Here is a 27,136-nt window from a genome sequence, read left to right as displayed (position 1 = left end):
TCTGGTTGAGTTTAGCTATGGAATCATATAAGATCATGAATAAATTCAAAAATTGATAGCAGAAGTCACTGTGAATTCAATGAAATGCTCCGAGCCTCACAGGAAACTTGTGTTGCTCTTTAATGACCAGATTGAAATGAGATGCTTTTACCTTCACGAAAAGAACTTGCTAAACAATAGAGCTTAGAAATACATATTTTGGTGTGCATTGGTGTGAACTGAAAACTAAAATTCCATGCTCGGATGATGGCACAGACTTATTTGCAAACTGTCAAAATTAGTAGCACAGTATTCCACTTGAAGCATAAAATCTTTCAAAATTATTCTAATTACCACTAGAATACATCTGGAACTCTTTTGCATAGAATAGATATTCTCAGTGATTGAATGGTATCTCAGTCTCACAATCTAAATTTATTTGGTGTTTTGTGCACAGAATATTAGGTCACGATTGAAACAAAGTTAAAATCTTTGTTCAGCACTGTTAAGCTGTTAGTGTAATAATCTGTCAAAGCTAAGTAGTATGATCACCATGGACAAGTGTGGAAACTGTCACAGATAATAGTGAGAAATGGTTGATAGTGTGAAGTCTGACTACACTTTATTCATGTAGGATGCTGCAATGCAATCTGTTTTGAAGGAGGTATGGCTGGCCTTTGGCACTGTAGTAGTTTTGTCTATTTCTCTATGTTTATGGAGTAGGAGCAGCTTGCCTTAAAACCCCTAATTGATCCCACAGTAGAACATGCAGAATTACAGCAGGTGAGAGCAGCAGGTAGTACTAGTAAGGTTGTTAATGATATTATCTGAAGACAAACTTGCATTAACTATTAACCTCATCTTCTCCCAAACAAAATTTAAATCATAAGAAAAAAAAGCCCTAAAATATTGTGTACTAGTGGTCAATAGTGCTTCAAATTACTTTTTATGCTTATGACTGAAGTTCTGTTTACCACTGTTTCATAGATATATGAAGAGATAATATGCTTGCACTCATATGTAACATGGTATATTAAGAGATTACTTTCTGTACTTTAGTATATTAAAACAGACAATGAGTCTCTTGAATCCTGTGTCGTAGGCACTGTCATATTTGGTGCAAGATGTGTGCTGAATTTTCATGTATATTTTAGTTTATTTAGCTACTTTAGATATATATTATTGCTGCAGTTACATAACATCTTTTTGTTTGCAAATATAACATGTGAAAATGAATTTAATATTTTGTTGCCAGTGACAGTATAAGATTTTTGGGCTTCAAACCATTTCCCTAAAAAGGGGGATAAAATGATGAATGCTGCCTGAATTGCAGTTCTGGAATAATGTAGTCAGCCAAATCAGTGTAGTTGTTCACATATGTGTGTGTGTGTGTGTGTGTGTGTGTGTGTGTGTGAGTATATTCTGAAACGGGTAGCTTTGGAGCAGGACACCATCTCAAAGCTTTGCAATATTAGGGAGTTGAAGAGGGAGACAGAGAGGGGCAAGAGCAAGGAAGGGGGGGGGGGGGGGACAGCTGGCTGTACTGTGAAACATGTCAAATCTGCAAGAAGTGTAATGATGCTGCAAGTTGGTTAGCTTCAGTCTAGACATAACCATCAACTTCAGTGCTCAACAGACTGTGGAAAACAGTGTGCAGACAGTTCATGGAATAGCCAGACAAGATAGGAGGGGGGGGGGGGGGGGGGGGAGAGTCAAGGCTAAAAAGTCCAAAAAAGTGCTTCTGCTTGGGACTAGTTTTGGGCGGAGTACATACAAATCCATGAAGAACTCTTATGTAATAACATCAAGTAACCACCAGTTTTGAGCCAAGTGTAAGGCTCAGCAGTGTCATATTTGATGCAGTTTCCCTCAGGAAATATCTTGGTAAAGAACACTGCATAATACTTATTGGAGACTGTAATGTCAAGTATGCAATTGAGAATGATATCACACACATAACCAAGGTTGTCAAGTTTTTCTAAACCAAAGTTGGGATTTTTTTGTCACATATGACACTTTTAAACTGAATAAAATTGGAATTTTTAACATGTGTCTCTAATGTCAATTTTGCTTCAGTGAATCATGCTAAACTATGAGAGGCATACAATACACTGGACTGAATAGCTAATCATTTTCCTCTTTGTGAAGCCATGGGGAGACCTTACACCGTTCGTCATTAAAATTGGTTATCAGTTTCACCTTTTGCTTCTTTTTTGTCACTGATATTTCATTAGTTTCACTGATGATGGATAGACTACTGTAAAAATGCTTCACCATCAGTAACAATAACCAACTCTTTCCATCAATATCTAACTCGTTCGTGAGTTCATTGTAACTTAGCCTACTCCAAACACTGCCCTCACATTCACTGCCATCAACAAGCCACAGCTGCCTCTGCAAACAGAAGTCAGATGTAAAAATTGATTAAATGATGTTTGCAGTTGAAACTATGCCTATAGCAATCGGATTCTAAGCTGCACTCATCTAGGTGTGTGTATTCCATTTCTGTGATTTCTAAATGACACCTTGTTATGCATGTCTGAAGAAATACCTTAAAATTTTTTAATTTCCTGTAGTGATATGAGGAGCTCATCTTTATAATTTAACAAGCTTCTTAAGTTTTGCTGGAAAATATAGTGGTTGGTGCATTTGATGTGAACAGACGTATTTAAGGAGCAATCTGAGAGGTGAGCTGAGTATCTAGGAAGGTGGCTTGTTGAGTTGAGAAGGAGTGAGTGAAGTGGATTTAGGAGTAGGCATTGAGGTTATGGAGGAACGACCAATGATTTCCTTGCCATGAATCCAGAACCTGAAAGTGTCATCAACGTATCTGAACCAGATGTGGGGTTCTAGGAGTTGACTGTGTAGGAAGGATTCTCCAGATAGTTCATAAATATGTCAGGATAGGATGGTGCTATGTGAGTACTTCTGACATTACTATGGATCTGTTTGTAGATTTGGCCTTCAAAAATGAAATACTTGTGGGTCAGGATGTGGTTGACTAAGAGGATTAGGAAAGAGGTGGTGGGTTTGGTATCATGACATCAGGAAGCCACTGGGAAAGGTAGTGTTCCATGGTCACAAGGCCATAGCCATGAGGAACAGTGGTCTGTAAGGACACCACATCTACAGGACCAGCGAGGACGGGAGGTTACGGACAATAGTTTTGAAGTGTTGGTCAACAAAGGCAGAGCTTTGTTTTGCAGTAGCATTGTACCTACTCACAATGATTTACAGAGTTTGGGGAGTACTTAAAATGTAGGAGTATATGGGATTGTTGACGTGAGAAGGAGATGGATTCAGGAGCCAGGTTTTGTGATGGACTTAAGGTCTTGAGCGGTTGCTGGTCATGTTGGATGTCTGGGGTGGGACCTCGGGCATAAGATTTGTATACTGAGGTGTCCAAAAATTGGTGGAGACCCTTTGTGATATAGCCACTAGGATTCAAGAGAACTGCAGTGGAATTTTTGTCTGCAGAAAGGATGATAAGGTCTGGACTAGTTTTTACGTAATGGATAGCTATGTGTTCCACAGGAGTAATGTTGGACTCACTGGGGAGGGATTTAGGAAAGGAATGTGAGTAATTCCTGATATATTACCATGGGATGACTGGGTGGAAGAGGAGGATCATGGATGCAGGGAGGCTGTGACTGTTTTAAATAAAGTTGTTATGTAAGGTTGTAGTGGGCCATTTTCAGTGAGGCACATGGCAAAGAAATGTCTCCACATAGGAAATGAGTAAAGGAAAGAAGGACATTTGTAAGTCCAGTGTGGTTGAACTTAGGCTTGGGTCTAAAAGTGAGGCCTTTAAAGTACTGAGACTTCTGCAGGGGTCAGAGTTTTGACAGAAAGTTTGACAGTGGCATTAAGGAGCATGTTTTCAGGAGCAGAGTGTTTTATGGAGAGTGGAAGAAGTTTTTGGGGATGTGGAAGGTGTAGTAAATCAACAATGTGTGGTTGGTGAGTTATGAAGTGTTGATTGAGAGGAAGGGAGGGTTGGACCAGAATGGCAGGGTCTTGCTTGTCTTTGGTAACACCATATGGGCATAAGATAGGAGCAGCTGGGACAGCTTCCTCAGATACTGCTGGGAAATCTGTTCCATCTATAGAAGGGCAGGAGTTTCTGTTTGATTGATGGTACTTAGGAAGTTGTCATCACAGAGTAGAAAGATTTAGTGAAATGAGTAGAAGCTGTCAGACATGGTTTGAGCTTGAACTGCATGATTACAGAAGACCAGACAGGTGAGGGTGAGGGATTGATGGGATTGGAAGAGGTGAAGGCACTTGTAGTAGGCTGGGTGACAGCTCAAGAGGCCAATTTAATGGTAATACCGTTAGATGGGATACCATGAGCTGGACAGTATTTCAGAAGGAGGTTGTGTGACTGGAGTTTTGCTAGGGCAAAGGAGAGTTATTACAATTGATTGTTGAAATTGGCAGAAGTGAAATGAGCAGGGATTCATGGCTGGATGTTTGGGAGACACTAGGAGTGACTGAAAAACTAGTTAAGACAGGTGTAAAATGAGAAAGTGAAAACTTGGGGTCAAAGTGTTATAACAGAAATATATGGTAGGCACTATGGTTGGTCAGGAAAGTCTGGAAAGATTGTGAGGGTGATGTAGGGTAGGTAGTGCTGAGAAATAATTGTTAAGAACAAAATTTATATGCTGTGCCATTTCTGAGTTAACTAGCATTGAAGTTAGCCATTCAGGCCATTGCACACGCAAATTCAAGGAGCCTGCTGGAGATATTGTCACCAAATGTGTTCATTATTTGGTTTCCTAAACCAAACAAGAGAGCAATACAAAAATTAGATATGGAATGGCAGTAAGAATCAAACTCAAGTGAAAGGCTGAACAGTCTCAAGCACTAACATCTGTGTCCTGAGAATGATTGACACTAATTGTATCTGGTGGGCCACTTGAATTTGTGCAGGCAATGGCCTGAATGACTAACTTCAATGCTAATTAACTCAGAAATGGTGCAAAATAGCAAATTTTTTCTTAACAATTATTTCTCAGTGCAAACTACCCTCCAACATGCTTACAAACTTCTCGGACTGTTTCCAGCCACCCTGCATAGAGAGCTATTTACAAAGTTAGAAGGAAGGTCAGAAAATGTTTCAAAGAAACAGGAAGTAGTAGGCCTGCTCATAAATTAATGTGTTCAGTCTCAATATTATGAGAAGGAAAGTTGCTACTTACCATATAGCGAAGATGCTGAATCGCAGATAGGCACAACAAAAAGATTTTCACACTTAAAGCTTTCGGCCAATGGCCTTTGTCAACAACAGACAAACACACACACACACACACACACACACACACACACACACACACACACACCTGCTGCCTGAGACTGCGTGTGTGAGTTGCGTTTGCATGAGTATGTGTGTGCGTATGTGTATCTATTGTTGACAAAGGCCATTGGCCGAAAGCTTTAAGTGTGAAAATCTTTTTGTTGTGCCTATCTGACTCAGCATCTCCACTATATGGTGAGTAACAACTTTTCTTTTCATAATATTGTTACATTAAATCCTGGATTCTCGAATGTTAGATTTATGTTCAGTCTGAAATTGACATGCATGAATAAACATGCATGACTGATTAACAGTCAAGTTGACAGTATGAGTTGTGACAGTTCACCTGCTTTCTTTCTTTCTTCATTTGTTGTCCTCAGTGTTAACATACTGGCTGAAGAAATAGGGGGTGGAAGTGCAGTACTGTCTACTGTAAATGATGTAGCCGACAGATGCACATTTGTGTTCCACAGTTATTTACTTTCACTTTTCACAGCCCCACTCCCCCCTTCCCCATATACACATTTAATGTGGCCAGTAAACTATTGTTTAACTTTTGATAAGCCTCATTAATAGTTTTCAGTTGTGTATATTTTAGAGTTTTTGAAAGCTGTTTCTACAAGAGTCTCTTGGGTGCAGTCCAAATATGACTCTTAAAGCTCTCTTCTGAGCAATGAACAATGGATGACCATGAATGTATGTGAGCCATGGAAAATTCCTACAGATGTGTTGACAGACATTGAAAAACAAGTATAATGAATACAAGAACTAATTTTCATGGGTAAATCAGTAAATGGTCCTTGCCACTTTGCTTGTCCCACTTGTCTTTTTTTCACGGAAAGATTGTAAAAAGAAGATTAGAATAATCACAAGTTAAAGTGAGACTCATAAGTAGTCTTTCATTTATTATCCATGCAAATCACTGTTGCTGTGCGGCATCGGTGTGCAACATGACGTCGCTGCAGCGTTGCAGGTCAGCTTGCACAAACACTTTACCTGTACCATGCCGTGTCAGTGTGTGCAGTCAGAGACCAGCCATGTTTGCGTGTAAACGTTCTGCCAGTGATGGGGCGGAATGGTTGTGCGGCAGTAGTGGTTCCTCCACAAAGTCCCCTGGAATAGCCAATGACTGCTCGTACACGAGGTCAACAGATGAAATGCCTATTTCCTCCATGGGAGTAATTTGTAGGCTGAGCAATACCAGGTGAAGTGCCTCTGTCCAAGTCACGTCGTGGCAAGTTAAGGCAACTTTTAGTGTCCTGTGGAGCCTCTCTACCATGCTGTGGTGACGCTGGATGGTAGCTTGTCATTTTGTGCAGCTGCACTCCACACAGTCGGGCGACATATGCGAACAGCTTGCAGTCGAACTGGTGGCCATGTTCAGTTGTCACATGACTGGGGCAGCCGAAGCGGGCCACCCACGTTTTGATGATGGCTGTGGTGACTGTTCGGTGGTAACAGCTGCAATCGGCATCGCTTCCGGCCAGCGTGTAAAACAGTCTACCATGGTCAGCAGGTAGTGCTTGCCATGGGACGAGATAAGAGGACCCATAATGTCCATGTGAATGTGTGCGAAGTGCCGTGTTGCATCAGGGAACAGGCTGACGGGCGCGTGGGTGTGTGTGCAAAACTTGGCGCGCTGGCATGCAATGCAGGTGCGTGCCCACTGACGGCAATCTTTCCACATCCTTGGCCAGACAAAACGTGTGGCCACAAGGGACATAGTGCTATTGACACTGGGGTGTGAGAGTCAGTGCACATGGTTGAAGACACTGTGCCAGAATTTCTTGGGGAGAAGTGGCCGCAGCATGCCTGTCCAAGTGTCATACCAGATCTTGCGATCGGAGCTGAGCACAGGCTTCAGTTCGAGTTGTAGGCCACTGGAAGCACCAAGGCAGATGTTATTTTTTAACTCGTCGTCACTTTCCTTTATGTTGGCAACGTCCTCAAAGTTCATCGGGGGGAGAGATGACAGCACACACGCAAGATAAGCAGTCGGCCATGATGTTGTCAATGCCAGAGATGTGGCGGATGTCTGTGGAGAACTGCGAGATGTACTCCAGCTGCCAGAACTGTCGTGGTGTACACTTATTGTGATTGTTCACAAACGTGTGCATGATCGGTTTATGGTCCGTGAATATAATAAAAGGATGAGCTCTTTGACAGATGGCCAGAAGTGTTTCACAGCCTCGAATATCGCTAGTAGCTCATGGTCACAAGTGATCCAAAGGGGTTGCGATTCAGAGAGCTTCCTGGAGAAGAAGGCGAGAGGCTGCCAGCTGCTGCCGATGCGCTGTTGTAATGCCGTGTCTATAGCTGTCTGGCTGGTGTCTACTATGACGGTTAGTTCTGTGTCATGCACTGTGTACACGAGTAGCGACGCTTCTACAAGAGCGCGTTTTGAATCGTTGAAACTTTTTTCCAGTGTGTCTGTCCAGGGAATGGGAGTCTTCCCTTTTGCTGTCAGGCCTTATAGGGCTGCAGTCAGAGGTTCCTGGATGGCAGCAGCATTCAGTATGTGACGTCGGAAAAATTCAGCACCCCCAGGTAACGATGTAATTCCTTGTACATCTGTGGACGAGGCATCTCCATGATTGTTCGTATCTTTCCGGGAAGTGGTTTGCAGCCACTGGGGTTGATGAGGTGTCCGAGGAATCCTATCTCAGCGACTCCAAACACACACCTTACTGGATTGATAACGATTCCAGCTTCGCTGAGACGCTGAAAATGGTTGTCAGGTGTTGGTTGTGGAGCTCGGGTGACCTTGGGAACACCAGGATATCGTCGAGGTTCGCGAAGCACCATGGTAGGCCTCGTAGTACACTGTCCAGGAAACGCTGCCAAGTCTGGGGCGCATTTCAGAGTCCAAAAGTCATAAAGAGGCTCTCAAACAATCCGAAGGGTTCCACTAGTGTCGTTTTTGGAACATCCTCAGGCGCCACAGGGATCTGTGTGAATGCCTTCGCACAGTCGATCTTGCTGTGCATTACTGACTCCTCCAGAGCGTGACTGAAGTCCTGCAGGTGTGGTACTGGGCAGCTATCTGGCACTGTTCGCACATTTAGCGCATGGTAGTCGCCGCATGGACGCCACAGATTGTCTTTTTTTTTGAGCGAGATGCAAGGCGGAAGACCAGGGACTGCTTGATGGGTGGATGATGCCTTGTTGTAGCATAGCCTTGAATTTGGACTTAGCTATGGTGAGCCAATTGGGGGCAAGGCGACGTGGTTGGCTTGAGGTGGGTGGACCGTTTATGGCTAATATGTGGTGTACCGTGGAATGTTTGACTTCTTTCAGTGTGCCAGGTGGTTGAGTCAGTTCCGGAAATCGGTCTAGTACATAGGCGTAGGGACCGGAGCACTACACTGGTTTCATGTTGAAGAAGGCAGCCTTTCGCCACTGTCCTGCTATCTTCAAACTGGTCTTAGATTCGATCAGCTGGACATTCGTTGTGTTGGCTAGCAAATTGAAGTGTGCCAGAAAGTTTGCGGCCAGGATTGGCTCGTTGACATCCGCCACAGTAAATGTCCACGTGAGTATGCGGTGCAGCCCGAGGTTCAATTCTCAGTAGTGTGTGCCATACCTTCTTATTGCGGAATTGTTAGCCACAGACAGTTACTCGGCAGATCTTTTGTCCCTGAACATAGATCACAGGTATATAGACAGGTCAAAGCCCATGTCTACTAGGTAGCTGATACTGTCATCCTGCTCTGCTATGTAGAGATGCCTCGATATGGCACCGCAGCTGGGTGCAGCCGGCAGTTTGTTGATTAATTGCCAAAGTGGGCGTGGTACCAGCAATAGCCATCGGGCATCGGTTCGGACATCAGTGACGTACTGCCAGGCTGGCTACTCTAGTTTGGGTCACGTCGTCAGAAGCTAGAACGGCTGTTGCTGCAGTTCCTGCTGTGCTCTGGCGGTGAACGCATCAAGCACTCAACCTCCGTGGTTAGCGATACCACCTGGGCAGCCAAGTTGCGAACTTCGGTGTGGAGCTCGGCATCCGCTGCAGCGTGACTGGGGACAGTGTTTTGACCTGGGCTGACTGCCGGTGCCAGGTCTACAGTGGCACAGGCTGCAGAGGCGGCAGTGTTTGGCGCTGTTGTGAGCGCATTGAGGACTCTGTCGGCCAGGTATGCTACGCCATCAAATTCCAACTTGGGTTGGGCCACAATCACTGCTTGTACTTGCATTGGCAGGCTGCACACCCCAATGGTGCATAATACTGAATACAGGACCATACCGGACTGCGCCAGGTCCCGGAGATGGCGCAGGGACTGCGAGGGCCTCCTGTCACCACATTCTCAATGCTGCATCAGCTGATGCATCCGTTGCTCCTGTGATGCTGAAATATGGCGGATTGGACCGTTCTTCAGCAGCTTATAAGAGGACTGTGTTGGTGGGGTGGTGATAATGTCTCACACTTTGACAATGACGCTCTGGTCGAGCTGGCTTACGATGTGGCCAAATTTCGTAAGCTCACATGTCACATTGTAGCTATAGAACATTGACTCCACTTGGCTAAACCACAGGAACAGATCACGTGGCCAGAATGGCGGCAGCCTAATTAACATGTGTCCCATGCTTGTAGTAGGGTTTGCCGGTTCGAAGGCGGCATGCTCGTGTGAATTTTCGAGGGCTGGCTCCTTGTGGGCTGTTCGTGCCCATATCTCAGCCTCCAGTGCCTGGTTGCGCCTTAGCGGGTCCTGGACTGTCCTTTCCAGCTCCTCTGCAGTTGTCATCTTACTCGATACAAGATAAATTAACACAAAAATCACTGTTTAGTTTGCGTTCACACACGACTGTCTTTCACCAAAAAAAAAAATCATCATTGCGTGTGGTCGTAAGCTTAGATAAGCAGTTCATGGCATGGTAAATGGTAAAAAGAAATGTTTGTCACCATGCATTGGCCTTCATATCACGTCGGGGTTACCAGTGTGCTCATAATTCGCTTACGATTATTTGTGCGATGAGCCAACCCTATAGTCATGCCCATGCACTCTGCTCAGAGGAGGCCAAGGTGACTGAATACAAATGAAATGCTGGCGTGAGGCAAACACGTTTATTACAATGATTGAGATGCATACAATCGAGCCTGATATAGTCCATCGCTGACTGTGTGACCATGGTTGATGACTGAAGGTGGAGCGGTGCACAATCTGGAGGGTGTACACTCAACAAGACATTGTGTAGCAGTCTGCTCGTAGGCAAGTCTCTTTATGGCTGGCTCCCAGCACTATCCGTGGAGTGTGGAGTTTTTAGCGGGTGAGGCGGAAGCAGCTACATAGACAGATGGGGCGACTTCTCCATGTGCACATGTGGGGAGCCCACAATCGCTCGACCCACGTGCTTTGCGGTGAGGCAGGACAGCTCTTCCTGTGATGCATCCAGTGTGTTCCAATGCCTGGCCTGCACTGGTTCTCATTTTGTCTTCACACGTCTGGAGTGCACTGCACCATTGCCAGGCTTTCGGCTAACAGTAAATCTGCGCGTGCACTCTGCAAATGCTGTGTCGGCCGTGATAGTAGTTCTAGCATTCCCACAGCTTTGTGGCAGGCCACCACAATATTGTCTGCAAGACCATTGATATACAACATGAACAGCAAGGGTGCCAACACACTTCCCTGGGGGACACTAGAACTTACTTCTACACCTGACTCTCCATCCAAGATAACATGCTGAGACCTCCATACAAAGTCCTCAATCCAGTCACAAATTTCACTTGATACCCCATATGAGCATACTTTTGACAGTAAGTGCAGATGTGGTACTGAGTCAAATGCTTTACAGAAATCAAGAAATAATGCACCTATCTAATTGCCTTGGTCCAAAGCTTTCAGTATGTCACGTGAGAAAGGTGTGAGTTGGGTTTCACATGATAGATGTTTCCAGAATCCATGCTGATTGGCACTGAGGAGGTCAATGTGTTAGATATACCTCATTTGTTTGAGCTCAGAATATGTTCTAAGATTCTGCAACAAATTGATGTCAAGGACATTGGACGGAAGTGTTGTTGATCATTTCTCCTACCATTCTTGTGGATGAGTGTGGCGTGTTTTTTTCTGAGAACTGGGCATAGTTTTTTGTTCAAGGGGTCTATGATAGATTATAGTTACAAGAGGGGCTAACTTTCTGCAAATTCAGCATAGAATCTGATTGGGATTCCATTGGACCCTGGAGCTTTGTTCAACTTTAACAATTTCAGCTGTTTCCCAACACCATTCACACTAATACTTATTTCATTCGTCTCTTCAGTTGTACAAGGATTAAATTGGGGCAGTTCTGCTGAGTTTTTGTTTGTAAAGGAACATTTAAAAATGGAGTTAAGGATTTCAGCTTTTGCTTTGCTACTTTCAACTTCAGTTGCTGTCTCATTTGCTAGGGACTGGACACTAGCTGTGGTGCCACTAACAGCCTTTGCATATGACCATAATTTCTTTGGGTTTTGTCAAATATCATTTGACAATATTCTGCTACAATCACTGAAAGCATCACAAATTGGTCCCTTGACAGCCAAATGTGTTTCATTCAATATCTCTCTATCTATAGACATATGCTTTGTTTTACATCTATTATGCAGTAATCCTTGTTTCTTCAGAAGTTTCTTTACAGTCACTGTACACCCTGGAGGGTCTGTCCTGTTATGAACTGTTCTACTGGATACATGCCTATCCTGTGCATGGTCAACTGTTCTTTTAAACTTGACGCATAGTTTCTCTACACACTCCTGCTGTGTGCTGAAAGTGTCAGTTTCCTCCTTGAGGTATGACATTACTGATTTTTTATCTAGTTTACTGAATGTAATCTTTCTGCTTGTTTCAGTTGACCTTTGTACTTTGGTAATCATTGTTGCCACAACCAGCTTGTGATCATTAATAGCTGTTTTGATATGGGCATCCTCAAAGAGGTCAGGGCTATTTGTTGCCATCGGTTCCAATATATCTTCATCATTAGCGAGGTTCTGAACTGAAGTGTATGGGTCATCTGGGCAGAATGGTTCCCACACATTGTTAGGCTCATGTGCTCCGAGGTGGGCAGAGGAACTATGAGAGCCCCCCCCCCCCCCCCCCAAAAAAAAAAGACACACAAATATACATTCTATTACACTGCGATACTTAAATTAAGTTGTACAGGAACTTGTTGGATGTGTTTGTTCCTATGCAAAGGCTATAGGCAACTCCACTTGTAGACTGAGTCTCGCAGGCTGATTTTCATTATGAACTGTAGCTGTGAACAGCAAACCTGAAACTCAATAGCAGAGTTGCCACGTGCCGATACTGAACATGAACCTCCATTGTTGCCTGTGGCTGCTGCTCATTACAATGTGGAAGTCTATCTCAATCGCCACAGTTCAGAGGTTGCTGATTGGACCATGCTTGTGGTTGGCATCAAACTTCAAAGTACCACTTGTGGGGACAGTTGGAAACTCTCAGCATGCCAGCTCTGGTTGCATCTGTTGGTGAGGACACAACTCTATCTGTTCTAGGTAGCTTTCAGAGAAAGCTGTAATTTTTTCAATTAATTATTGGATGATTAAGATCTCCACTGTTGATTACACAATTATTGAGGAATGTAGATGCAAGTGAACTGTGGCTTTCTGTAAAGTTTTTGCTTACCTCAGGGGATGAGTCTGGTGGGTGACAAAAGGATCCAGTTATCATTTTATCCTCACCCCTAATACTGAGTCTTATCCAAACAATCTTACATGCAGCTTCAATTTCTATCTTGGTGGATTTGAGTTTCTTGTCTACTGTGATAAATACACCACCTCCATTTCCCATTTGCCTATCCTTTCTATATACACTCAAATTTTCCCCAAAAATCTCACTATTATCAATTTCATGTTTCAACTAGCATTCTGTACCTAGTATCATGTGAGCTTTGTTGCTCTCAAGGAGTGCTTCAAACTCTGTCACTTGGTTGTGAATGCTTCAGCAGTTAGCAAACAGGATTTTACTACTCTCACCAGTGGGAGGCATTTTTTTCAGTTTTACACTGATATGTCTGGGTTTCCTACAGCAATCATTATCCCAGTTGGATAGAGAGTTGCCTAATGTAAAAAACCCTTGTGTCCAACCCACATACAGTCAGCTACCTGAGTAGCAGGCTCTGACGTGTAGTGCAGTTTAAAGAGAGTTTGAAAGACTTTTTGATATACTACTCTTCTACTGCCAGTTGCTGGAATGACCCATTTATGATCTCAGAGCTCAGATGAAAGGCATCATTTGTTCCAACATGTGACACAATCTGCAATTGGTTGCACCTTGTTCCCTCAATGGCTGCTGGAATAGCTCTTTCAACATGTTGAATGAGGCACCCCAGCATACACACTGAGTGCACCTGGTGTCCTTTCCTGTTGCTTGCTGTTATTTCCATTAGGGGTACCATCATTCACTGTATGTTTGAACTGCCCATGATTAATAGACCCAACCATTTTGCGTTTGCCTCCTATTGACACCTTACAGAACAGGTTTCCCCAAAACAGGTAAAGTGAGTCCTGCCAGCTTGGTTACAATTTCAGTTTTAATGAAAGACAGCATTTCAGACTTATTGATTAAGGGTATTGCTACAACACCCTGAGTCCTTCCTGGTTCCTGTCCACCCTTTACAGGATGCCTAGATATACCATTGGCTTGCCACTCGCAGTCAGATGGATGAATGAAGACAGATCCTGTACTTTCTGCAGAGGAGGCAGGATCCACAGGAAAGGATAATACTTGAGGTACCTTTGGTACCAGTATCAGAGGTACATGACTTTCAGGAGCTCTTTCAACACACCAGTTTTCAGCATGAATTAACTTATGTGTGGTAATTGGTGTTGAGAAAGGTACAAAGTAACAAATCATTTTTACATTGTTAAATAACTTTTTTGCAGAAGTGTATAAACATCTTACATTTTGAGCTCAACATCTCACTCATTATGGAAGCATGGTGACTCAATTTTTCAGGCAAGCAAATGGTAAATTGGAGTATATACAATGGTTACCAAACATCATTGTCGTGGTCCTTAACTCAGCTAACAGTAACAAATATTTTTTACATTGTTAAATAGCTCTTCGGCAAAAATTTGTAAGCAAAACAATGTTGTGCACTAGGAGACTACTCCCCATTCATTCATCCTGATTTAGGTTTTCCATTGTTTCCCTAAATTTCTTAAGGCAAATGACTGGATGGTTACCAGTATAAGGCCACAGCTGACTATCTGGCCCATTCTTGCCGAACTGAAGTCCGTAGTATGTTAACGATGGTACATATGCATTACATTTTCTTGTGAAAGAATACCGCAACCTGTTTAATATCCATGTGAAAGAGGTACCATAAACTGGGGTGTATAGGGATACAAGGGTGAGAAGGAACATCAGCTCATGAAAAAGTTTTATTTGTTACTAATTCAGTGTGAAATTATGTGATTGTAATGATATCTGGCATCTGGAACACCTTATGAATTTGTTCATTGTTTACTATCACCTTAAGTCATTCCAGAAGTTGGCAACCACATCCAAACTCATCAGCTGTTTCTGTTGTAGTTTTTTGGTGGTAAAACTTTTGCTGTACAAGTGTGAAATAATTTCAAGTTTCCAGGTAAATACTACTATATATAAGACACATAATCAGAGATTTATGCTACAATTGTGTTTTTATAGACACTAAAATTTTTTTTCTCTTATGCTGTAGTTTTATTTTACATTCAGTGATGAATAGGGGGAGGATGGTTAGGAAGTATCAGTCGTATCCTAGAGGTTGTCACCACAAACATGCTGCACAAGCCATTAGAAAAGGGATGTCACTCCATAATGCTTCAAACAAAATAAAAATTTCAAAATCTGCATTGCATACAGCAAAATGTCTACTGAGAAAATTAGAAACAGGAAAAAGAAAGGAAGCCAGACAGCCTTTGGAGTACCTACTGCAGTGATGATCGTAAAAGGTGTTGATGCTTGTGCAAGATGGGGTTATCCACTAAGCACCTTTAACTTTCAATGTTTTGTGAAGTAGCATTTGAATAAAGAAGGAAGAGTAATGAAACGATTTCAAAGTCATCTTCCAGGTCCTGAATGGGCACTGTGTTTCATCAACAGACATAAAGATACTGCTCCACAAATATGACAAAATGTATCCCAAAGCAGGGCTAAAGTTAACTCACAGGATATTGTTAATTATTTTGAAGAGTTGAAAATAACTCTTGATGGTGTTCTCCTAAGCAGATATTAAATTATAAAGAGATGAATATGGTGGCGACACTGGAAGGAGAAAACTTCTCTACAAAAGAGGCTGCAAATACCCTGACAGGGTTATGATTCAAACAAAATCCAACGTATGTGTTATGTTTGCTGCTACTGGCAATGACAAACTATTGCCACCTCACATAATATACAAAGCAAAATACCTATATGATCTATGGAGTGAAGGTGTTCCTGCTGCGGAAAGGTTTAACAGAAGTAAATCAGGTTGGATGGATGGCAGCTGTTTTGTAGATTGGTTTAAGTCTATAATGTTACCTTATTTTCATTGCTTTGAGGGAAGAAAAGACATTATCTGTGAAAACTTGAGCTCTCATTTATCTCCAGCTGTCATAGATTTGTGTGAAAAAGATGTCTTTGAGTGTGTTTTATTACTACGGAACTCAGCACACATTACACAACCTCTAGATGTTGCAATGTTTAGGCCATTGAAACAGGTTTGGCAAAAGGCACTGGAGAACTGGAAGAACAGAACTAACAACAGATATTCAGAGATTGATATGAAGTACTTTGCTTGCCTTTTTGAACAAGCCCTTGACAAGTCATCACCAACCATGAAGAAAAACAGTTGATTGGGTTCCAATTTATCCTTTCAATGAGGACCAAGCTCTTGATATGTTACCATCTGAACAAAATAGGGGAAGACAACTATGTTAATAACAAGCTGGTTGATTTCTTAAAGAATGAAGGGTAGCCTGATGATAATTTGCAAAAACTAGGTAGAGAAAGGAAACTGAATGTACCACCTGGCAGGAGTTTCCATGCACATGACTTTGCAAACTCAGTGGATGAATCAGAAGATGAAGATGAAGATAGGGATGGTGACAACAACAGTGACCACAGATTTGAAGAAAGAGAAGACTCCTCACCTAATCAGAATGGAGATGAACAATCTACTGATCATGTTTTACATGTCAGGGAATAGGAAAAGTGAAATTTGAGACACTTAAGGGAGATCCAAAATATTTTATTGGGAGAATTAGCAAAGTTGTGCTTGAAGGAGAACATATGTGACATCATTTTTGAGACAAACCTCCACAGATGATAGTGTTTATGTTTTACCAAATGTAGAAGATGTATCTGAATTTGATTTCATTCAGCGGATTCAGTGAAAGAACCACTAGTAAGATGAGGCAGACTTATGTTTATATGGTGTTTTTATATTCTACAGGTTAATTTGTATTTTACAGAAGCATTTTTGTATCCCTATTGACCCCAGTGCTTTTTGCAATATGATCCAGTGTTTATATTTATGATAGTTCTTATTGATTCCATCCATGAGGTTAACAGGGACATTTTTAATTGCTAATTAGTACTACTTATATTCAGCTATCCAAATATACTTGGTTTCTAGGATTAGTAGTAATACCACCTTCCTCTGGAATGAGTAAAAGATCTGTTGTAGTTTTTATTTCTGGATTTATTATTTAAAACCCTTAAAATCTGTCCCCATTTTCCCCTGGTTATGGTACACAAATGAATAAAACTTCTACTACTACTTCTGCTCAGAAATAATGTTCATAATATTAAAATTCTTATTTTAATAATTTCTAGAACAATTGGGAGTCTGGATCAGACAGGAATAAATCATGTACAAATGAAACTTTAAGAGTTGATTGTGCTAATAATCCATGACACCTCAAAGGAAAATCATAAGAAATGAAACTAAAAACAGGCAATGGATAAAAATTGTATAATGTTCACTTTGGAAAAAGAAGTAACTTCTGATATGGTTTTCAGTTTGTTTGAATCATACAGTGAATATATCAATATTGCTAACAGTTTGGATATGCACAGCATGACAGCAATTTTATATTCTTACTGTCAAGGCATATCCAATGTACATGTGATTATGTATTAATTTATTGTAGTCTTAGTTTTTTCTACTGTTAAGTAATGAAAAGGATAATGAAACAATTTTGAACATTATAAATAACTGCTAATTAGTATATGACTCTGGGTTATTAGCTCTGCAAATAACAAATGTTATTATGACATTTTATTTTTATTTTCTTGTGTGAATTTTGTTCCAGGACTAGAGACAATTGACGATTTCACATCAGCTTCTGTTTACTGCAGAGAGAGAATCAATCCTAATCTCTATGTGTATGCAGTAGCAGTAGCTTTGTTTCACAGACCAGATACACAAAACTGGCCTCCTCCATCCATAGCAGAGATATTTCCTGACAAATTCCTAGAGAGAGGAACTTTTTTAAAGGCTAGACAAGAAGTAAATATTGCACCAGCAGAATCAAGAGTGAGTGTTGTTCTCATTCATCACACGTTCTATAACTTGTTACACAAAATTGTAACTTTACTTACTGAACTAAAGCTACCATCTATTCAATAACTGTAGTAAATAAAAACTTGTACAAAATGACTTTTCAGGTTATTCATCATACAATGCAACCAACAAATTAAGAACAGAATATTTGCAATATAGATAATAATAAAATATCAGATATCCATTGCCCAAGGCTACTTCTTTTCTTTAAACAGATAACTTGTTGCATAGCTAATGGAGAGGGGAAATATATTTCCTGAGTGCTGTCTAATGAGAGATTACCTAAGTGGAAACAAGATTACTTATTAATGGTAACATGTTTCCTGGCTGCAAAAGGTGACTTCACTATTAGGAGGGGGAGAGTTTTAAGTACATTTCAATCATGATTAAGGGAAGCATGAAGGGTGAATCCCAGTATCTAAGCCAGATGTTCATATGATGCAGCAATTAATACTAACAATGTAGCAATGTTTATGGACTGCCTTACGGGGTATAAGTATGAATGGGTTATTCACCAATCTGCACTGTAGACAGCATGGTGATTCAAGTTTACAGTATACTTGATCATACATATTACAGGAGACACAAAGGCTGACTGATTGTCAAATGACAGTATAGACTGGAGGCCTGATGGAACGATTGGTATGTGAAGTGAATTGGTCAAGTTCATGCCAAGGTTAGAGTCTCAGAAGCAATCAGATCTGGACTGTGACTGCTGTTAGCTTAGTTGTGCTGAGGATTAGCAATGTTCCCCTGTATCATCAAATTCTTTGAGTTCATGCAGGCTAGCAAATCATGAGTAGTTTTGTTGGAGCCTCTTCTGCTACATTTAGTTTCTGGGATATTGGTATTCAGTCACAGGTGAAAGGAAGTAGAGGAGAAAGTGTGGAAGAGGAAATATGGAAAAATAGTGGACTCACAGAGGTGAGAGCACAGGAGAAAATGGAGAGACCTCTATTCCAAATGGACCCAGATAGATACTCGAAATTGTTGATGTAAATACTGTAAGAATAGAATCCTGTTTCCAGCTAAAATTGTATGTCGCTATGTTACTAACAGGAGCTTTCATCCATTCTTCTTCTGGTTCATTAGGACCCTTCAGTATCACTTGTGGCTTGTTTTGCATATCTTCTTTCTTCCCAGTACCTCTTCATTCTATCACTTCTTCTGTTTCTTTCTTCTTCTGTTAAGACAACTTTGATTTTAGTGTCCAGCTACGTGTGACCATCCACCGACTCCTTATACTTCTCCCTGTCCTGTACTATTGCCTGCAGATTCCTTTCTTTTATTCCTATGATCTTCCAGTCATCTCTGACTTCCTTCACCCAGTTGTTTCCCGTATGACATGTTGCATTCCATATCTTCTTAGTCAACCTCTTCTCACCCATCCTCATGATGTGCCCAGCAAATTGTAACCTCCTCTTCTGTATCTCGCTCAATATGGGTTGAATATTTTCATACAGTTTCTGTCGTGTTCTGTGTATCCAGATATCCCCATGTTTTTTGGTTCCTCATATGTCTCTCAGAATTTTTCGGTCTCCCTTCTACCATCTGCATACAAGCTCTCTTGCTGAGTGTGATTATTTCTGATGCATACAGAGCAGCATTTCTTACAGTTGCTGTGTAATGTCACAGTTTGACCTTCCATGACAGATTTTTCTTGCCATATGTTGTTTTCACTGCATACTGAAGCTTCTGTGAAACATGTGCCCTGTCTTCTGCACTACTGTTGCTCTGTATGCCACCAGTTGTCTTCTCCCCCAAATAGCAAAAACTGTTGACTTTCTCAACCACTTGGCCATCTATCTTCCAGTCAGACTCAGTGTTCAATGTCTTTCTCTTCTTATATGCAAACTTCAGGCAGACCTTTTCTGCTGCTGTGGCTAGATTTTTTAGTGCTGTCTTTGACCCTTCTTCTGTCTCATTTAAGAGTTCCATGTCATCTGTGAATGCCAGGCAGTCCACTATTGCATTATGTTTGACCTTTTACCATATTTGCACGCCTTTGATCTTCATGTTACTATTTAGTTGTCTCCACTGTCTCACCACTTTGTCCAAAACCAGGTTAAATAAAATTGGTTACAGTCTGTCCCCTTACTTTTATTGTGCTTTTATTTCAAAGCTGTCTGACAACATACTGCAATGCCTAATTCTGGCAGGAGTGTTGCTTAATGTTTCCTTTATTAATGCATGTGTTGTAGCATCCAGTCCTCTATCTTCTAACACATCAGGCAGAGTACTTCTGTCAATTGAATCATAGAACTTTTGAAAGTCCACAAATGTCACTATTGTTTTTTTCCTTTCCTGTGTCTGTGTTCTAGTATCCTTTTTATTCCAAATATTTGTTCTGTACAGTTCCTCCCTTTTTTTAAAGCCACTCTGGTACTATCCTATTGTCAGCCCCAGTTGTTCTTCAACTCTGTTCAGCAAGATTCTTGACAAAACCTTGTACCCCATGTTTAAGAGAGTACTTTCTTGTCTCCTTACTTGTATGGTGGTATTATAATGGCTTCTTTCCGGTCTACAGGTATCTTCTTACTTCTCCAGATACCCATTATTATATTGTACATACTTCTTTCCATTTCAGGCCCACCCCACTTGATCTCTTCAGCACAGATACCGTCATTACCTGATACCTTTTTTTTTTTTTTTTTTTTTTTTTTTTTTTTTTTTTTTTTTTTTTTACTGCCTCTGCTACTTCTGCCCTGGTGGGTACATTGTCTAGACTATCCTGACTTTTGTTCCTAGAGTGTAAGTGTGTCCACTTTACTGTTGGCGCTTCTGCATTCAGCATATCCCTAAAATACCTAGCCATTTCTTCGCACACCTTTATCTTGACAATTTTTATTGTGCCATCTTGTCCTATTATGAAGGATTCTTTTGCCTTGAAGCCTTTAATTCTGCTTGTGATTTTCCTGAAAAAGATACATGATTTGTGTTTCTTGAAGGCTGTGTTTGCTTCTTCAGGTTTCTAATTCCATCTACTTCTCTTGTCATTTCTGATCGTTTTTCTAGCAATTTTTCTCACATTCTGGAATTTTGACCAGTCTTCTTGCTTTTTACAGGACTGCCATTTCATCCATGCTTTCTTCCTGGTCTTGACTGCATTCTCACATTCATCCATCAGCCGCTCATGCTTCTTTTTCTTATTGTTAGTGGCCAGTTGCACTACCTCTTCTCCCATCATATCTCTCACTCTATTCCAATCACTCTGAACTACCATTCTGTTTGCATACTCTGCTCTGTGTTTCTTCAGAAGATCTAGGTTGATTCTGTGGTTATTTATGGTCCTACATTTCCTTGCTCTGTTGGGTATTCATTTGCATTTTATTTTGACAAGGTAGTGATCTGATTCCATCCTGGTATTTTTCCTCACTTTCATTTTGATAATATCTATGTCATTCCTGTCATGAATTGCTACATGGTCTAGCTGTTTTCCCCAATCCTGTTTCCAGAGCTGACCCACAAACCTCCTTGCAAATTAGTGACACTTCTTTTGTCAACATCTGTCACTATCTTATCCAAAGTGGACCACAAATGTTAAGTTCCTGCTTTGACTTTTTTGTTCTTATCATTTGTTAATGCATGTGCATTTACTACTGTATAGGTTTTGTTTCCTATTTTCACTGTTAGATATGACAGCCTCTCATTTATGCCCTTCCACTCAGTGATACTATCCAGGTATCTACAATCTACTACAAAGGCTATTCCAAACAGGAAAGGTTGCTTTGCCCCCCCCCCCCCCCCCCAAACCAGCTTTCCCTTTCCCTTTCATCCTTTATATTTAGTTAAAGAGATAATATGTGTTTTAATAGTTAAATGTGACTTTAATTTTTTCTGTGGATCTGTGATTATATAAATTCTTACTTTATGAATGATGGGAGCTTGCTGAGACCTTTTAACCAAAATATGGGAAACCACTCTCAATCCAAGACTAGGACACAAGGTCTAAATGTAAATTATGTCTGTCTTATACTGTGGCAGTGTAGATCAAATTTCGACTAATAATAATGATGTTGTGTGACACAATGACAAGTCTTTTAATTGGGTGCCACGTCAGCAACTCTTGTGTCCCTGAGCCAATGGCATCTGGAGTTCCCAGGGAGTTATCAGTGCTAGTACTTAATGGGTCCAACATTATTATTGTTGACAAATGTTATTACCTTATAAATGTGTTTGATAGTGAGTATAAGAATTAAAAAATCTTTGAAAGAGCCCTTTAAGATGACATGTTATTTATTTTATATGATATTTTTATTCTTTATTTTTTACTAGCTAAACAGTTTACTCATATTAACTGTATTGCTCTAAAAGATGATTCTGCAAGCCAGTGGACAGTGGAAGTACTCAAAGTAAAATATTGCTCTTGTCTTCAAGTTATTCAATGTAATGAAATATTTAATGACTCCATTTCAGTGTTTACATCACTCACACTGTCGATGGGTGTACCATGTTGGCAACACTGGTTTCAATCCAGTCACTGAAGTTGAGCAAGGTTGGGCCCAGCTAGTATTTGCATGGGTGACCATCTGGGGAAAACCAGGTGGTTGGTTTTAAGGATGAACAAGTCACTCAAGTGGCATTCAGTTGAAAGACTTACAGCAAACAGTCATGCCACATGGCTTTTTTTATCATTCACATTACCGGTACATGTTTTACTAAGCTTTGCCAATGATAGTAATAAACATGCTCATATCACGTATTGATGTACACTAAAAGGCTTTCATATGCAGCATTCCTTAGGTTGGTGGTGTGAAATGTCAGCCATTCTTGGGACTTTTAGGAAAAGGATCTTACACAAGAAATCATGACAGAACTTGGACAGCTTCCATGTCAAATATAGAGGAATACATGTTGAGACAGAAAAATTAACCATATGATTGCCTGGTATGTTCTGCAAAAGCAGCTACTTTATCCATATCCCTTACATTATGTGGAAGGTCTCAGGACAGAAGATTGCCTTGCCATATTATGACTCTGTTGATGACTTCTGAGACAGAGTGCTGAAGATCCACAGTTTCCAGCTAACATGTTATTTACAGATGGGTAAAATAATAATTAACGTTAATATTCATAAATGAGCAGATGCAAATTCTTCAGGAATCATAAATGCGAGGCACTACATTAGCTTTAGGGTCAATCTATGGACAGTAATTTGTGTTATAGATTTGCAGGACTATATCTTTTGTATTTTAGACAACACATCAACAGATTCAGCCTATCAACAATTTCTGAATGATAAATTGTCTGTGCTAATGGAGAATGTGATCCCTACAGAAAAACAGTTGGTGTTGGTTACACACAGTGGGGCACTACCCAATTACTATGCTATGTACTACAAAGTCTCACACAAATGCTTAATTAGTCATGAGTTGATGGGTTGGAGTGAGGGGTGGGGGAGTTGGACTACAGCATGCCCTCTCTGCTCACCTGACTTGAATTGATTGTAATTCTGAATATGGAGGTTTTTAGAGGTGCTGATGTAGGCCACATCCATTGACAACACAAACATTACAGGAGTGTATGTCACAAACATGGGACTAATTATGAGGACAGCTAGGTGAATTTACATATGTTCATGAAGGTTGTGTGAAATTGAGTGTTAACTACCTGGAACGCACCCTGCGGTCTTAACAGATAAATGGCTATCATAGGGTCTTAACAGATAAATGGCTATCATAGGACAGAAAAAGCCAAGCCCAACAAATTTTTTTGGATTGTTTAAAGGATTTTTAATTTTGACTAATAGTATTTCCTGGAAGAATAAAGGACACTTTTTAAAAACATTCTATGCTTCTAAGCATAATACATGCCATCTACTCCAACAAGAGTGTCAGAAAGAGGAATACTGACTTCCTAAACATAACAATTGTTGAATATGCAGAAGAAGGAAAGAACTCAGCTTGGCTGTATGGGAAATCTGTTTCTCACTGTCTTGCTACACATGTGCTCAAATTGTCCCATGGGCTATCACATGCAGGACTGGATCAGCAGAATGGAATAATGGAACACAGAAACATTCTCACAGTTCCTTTATTGAAACTGGACACAACTACATTTAACATAAAATAGGACTACAAAGGATAGCGTACTAACTTAAGCTGTCCCAGAAAAAGCACTATTCTTTTCTTGTCAACACTAATATTTACATGCACAGATCTGGCGTGTATACCAAAGTGAAACTAAATACTAGGTTGAAGGTGTCCGTATCATTTAATATTCATGATTACAGGGGCACTGTCTGTATTTGGCTTAGAGATGGCAGATACCAAACCACGAATAAGTCATTGTGGGGGGTGCACAGTGGGTGCTCACAGTTTGAGGCGTGAACACTATTTATCACACACGACCCTGTCGTCAAGCCTCTAAGTAATCTATAGTTTGCAAATATGTATGTGACAGTCTCCATAAGTTAGACAAATGTGTCAGCACATAGTTATAGCAAGCTGGACACACACAGTGTTATTGTGACAACAAAACACCATAATACACATAATACACTCATAATACAAAACTGACAAAGGATGAATTTGCGTGACAGAAACAGTGCAATTAAATACTCTCGCTATAGTAGTGAGGGAAATGGCATGCTATCTGTGAGGGTACTGTTACACACTAATACCATAACATACACGAGACATAAAGGAAACTGGCAAGCCATGTGTGAATTTACTTTATAGTAATTACAGTGGAGCAAGGCAATATATTTAAATTCTTCCTGTACCATGGAGAAGGAACTGAATGCTTATTGCTGAGAAGACAGTGAACATGTGCACTTGTTCGATAATCTGCATAGCAAGAGTGATGCAGTCCATCAAGCCATAAACATTAATACAAGGTATTCCATGTGCTGGATGTAGTAAGCAGTGAAAATGAAGCTTCTTTGCAGTGCATAGGGATCAATTGCAAAACTTGGCTTTTATCAAGAGCAAATAAAACACCCTGCCACAAGCTCTCAATAAGGCTTACAGATGGCAGCAATTACAGTTTGGCCAAAATATGTGGTACTGACTTACCAGCATGGTCTTCACTTAACTCATACCTGCCTGGAACACTGGTATTTCAAGGCATTAAATGTTAATTCTTCTAAAACAAAACACTCCAGAATTAAAGCTCAGAAAAACACTTGGTGTTGGCATGGGAAGTGATGCTCAGGGAGCACTTTCTGCAGTGTTGCTTTCTGGGAAAACCACTGAGCTGCAGCAAGGAAGTGCATGGTGGAGAGAGACTCCATTTCTTGGGTCTGCTTTTGCTGATGACCTGATTTGGCATTGTGCAATGTGTCATCTACTGTTGACATCTGCTGAAGCACGGTAGTGGGTGCATATGTACTGTAGCGTGTCAACACACAGTTCCCTCCCTGTAAGAAGGAGACGGTGTGTGTGTGTGTGTGTGTGTGTGTGTGTGTGTGTGTGTGTGTGTGTGTGTGTGTGTCTGTTTGTTGGCAATGGTGGAGGCAGTGATGTAGTGATTACACATGCTGCAACCCTCACTCTGGGGAACAGCAATATGTTGATGAGGGCCTGCATCAGCTTCAGCAGTGAAAGCAGAGGTGGGATGACACCTATGGTCTCTCTGGTGGACAGTAGCATGGATTCAGTGGACCAGCATGTGCTGCAGTTACCGGCACAGTGATGATGTGTGTGGCAGGCCAGGTGACGTTCCACAATGAGCCTGGGGCACCTCACACACCACCGGTCAGTGCGGAAGGGCAGTTTTGCACTGCTGTCTCTTGGTGCAGTGCAGCATAGTGTGATGTGGAAGTGGGATTTGGCAGGGGAAGCAGTAATGTACCAGGGAATGGGCAGGTAGTATATGGTCAAGGCACATAGTGTGCCCTCTATGGGTGGTATACTATGTAGTGTCTTACGTTGGTTCTTAGGTCTCTGTTGTTAGCACCCTGTGTTGGTAGGCTGAATCATGTATCACTATGGTTGTGTGCACCAGTGTTGTGGTTGTGCTGACTGATCCCTCGGTGCCAGGGTTGAGATGCGAGGGTCTGTAGTTTTGGCCATTGTACAGTCATCGTCGCTTGGTGCCATCTCAGTCTCGATGGCTGCCGGCATGCAGGGCTTGGGGAGTTGAATATGAATCCTGGCTTCAGGCAATCAGGGAGATCACAATGGTGGTGCTATGCAGCTGCACGAAGGATTCTTAGTACTACATGAAAGCACAAGATGCAGACCTGAGTGCAGCAGTGGAGCAGCCCCTAGCTGGCATCCAACCAGAGCATCATGTGTGTGCACTTGCTGAGGTGCTGTCTGTGTTACTTGGGGGGTGCACTGAGCACAGGTGTGCCATTGAGTTATGGAGCTGCTGCACAAAGACTGGCGTGCAGGTTGTAGGCAGTAGACGGTGCTGCTCAAAGAGGCCACCTGGGATGGTGAGCAGCTGCCTGTACCCAAGCTTAGTGATGGACATGCACAAATAAGCTTTGTAGGTCACCCACAAACCTAAGAGGAATAGAGGCATATTGGTAGACCAAGTTGCAGAGTGGCTTGTAAGGGCAGCATTTTTTATTGTGATAAAGTGCATCCAAGTTTCCGTGAGAGTCTAAATGAATGAGAGGTAGGCTGTTGTCTGCATCCATCATGACATGGCAGGGGCATGAGACCTACTTGTCTATAAAGGCCTTGGCCATTGTGTCCACAATTATAATGGACAGCAGCATGGCTTTGGGCCACTGGATAAATCTGTACATGGCCATTGGATAATGGTAGGAGTCATATGACTTTCATAAGTATGTATGAGAAGTGATGGTTCACAAGGGAGAAAGAGGCAATGGGGCCATGCACATGCCTGCATACTTTTAATTGCTGGCATGGGATGCAGTCACGGGACCAGTTGGTGCAGCTGCACTGGCTACTGGAGTAAACAAAATGCTCCTGAATGAGTGCAGTAGACACACAGTTGCCATGGAGCCACCTTGCAGAAGTGTGAGGGATACTAGGGGTGGACACACTCTGAAGTGGGCCACAGGTATCAAATACTGGTGCAAGACATAGTAGTCCAAGGGAGTGGTAAGGGTGCAGGATCATCTAAAGCAATCAGTGACTATGTTTTCAATGAAAGACGTGTGCCACACATTATTTAATACCCTGTATAATATATTCCTGTTGTCAGAACTGGCAGTGTCAGATCTACTTTCCCTCCTTGAGACAGATACCTGTTGCCATGGGGCAGTGGTCACTAGAACCCAGAAATGAAACCCATCCACTGAGGGGCAGAAATACCCAACTGCCTCATACACACTAGGAGCTTGCAATCACACATGGCTCAACACTGTTGTGACTCTGCGAGATTTGCTAAGAAAAACACCAGAGGCTGTGAAGT

At 41.5% G+C, this 27,136-nt stretch overlaps 1 protein-coding gene across 1 annotated transcript in view; it reads left to right on the top strand.

The window, feature by feature from the left end:
• The window catches only part of LOC126155928 (phenoloxidase 1-like), a 171,414-nt gene that overhangs the window by 15,750 nt on the left and 128,528 nt on the right, over positions 1-27,136 (top strand). The window contains exon 3 of the mRNA XM_049916266.1: positions 17,553-17,776. Within this exon, the coding sequence (XP_049772223.1) occupies positions 17,553-17,776 (224 nt within the window). The remainder of the gene's footprint in view (positions 1-17,552; positions 17,777-27,136) is intronic.

Source organism: Schistocerca cancellata, chromosome 2, assembly GCF_023864275.1.
Source record: "Schistocerca cancellata isolate TAMUIC-IGC-003103 chromosome 2, iqSchCanc2.1, whole genome shotgun sequence".
NCBI classification, from domain to species: Eukaryota; Metazoa; Arthropoda; class Insecta; order Orthoptera; family Acrididae; genus Schistocerca; species Schistocerca cancellata.
This window is presented reverse-complemented; position numbering and strand designations above follow the sequence as displayed.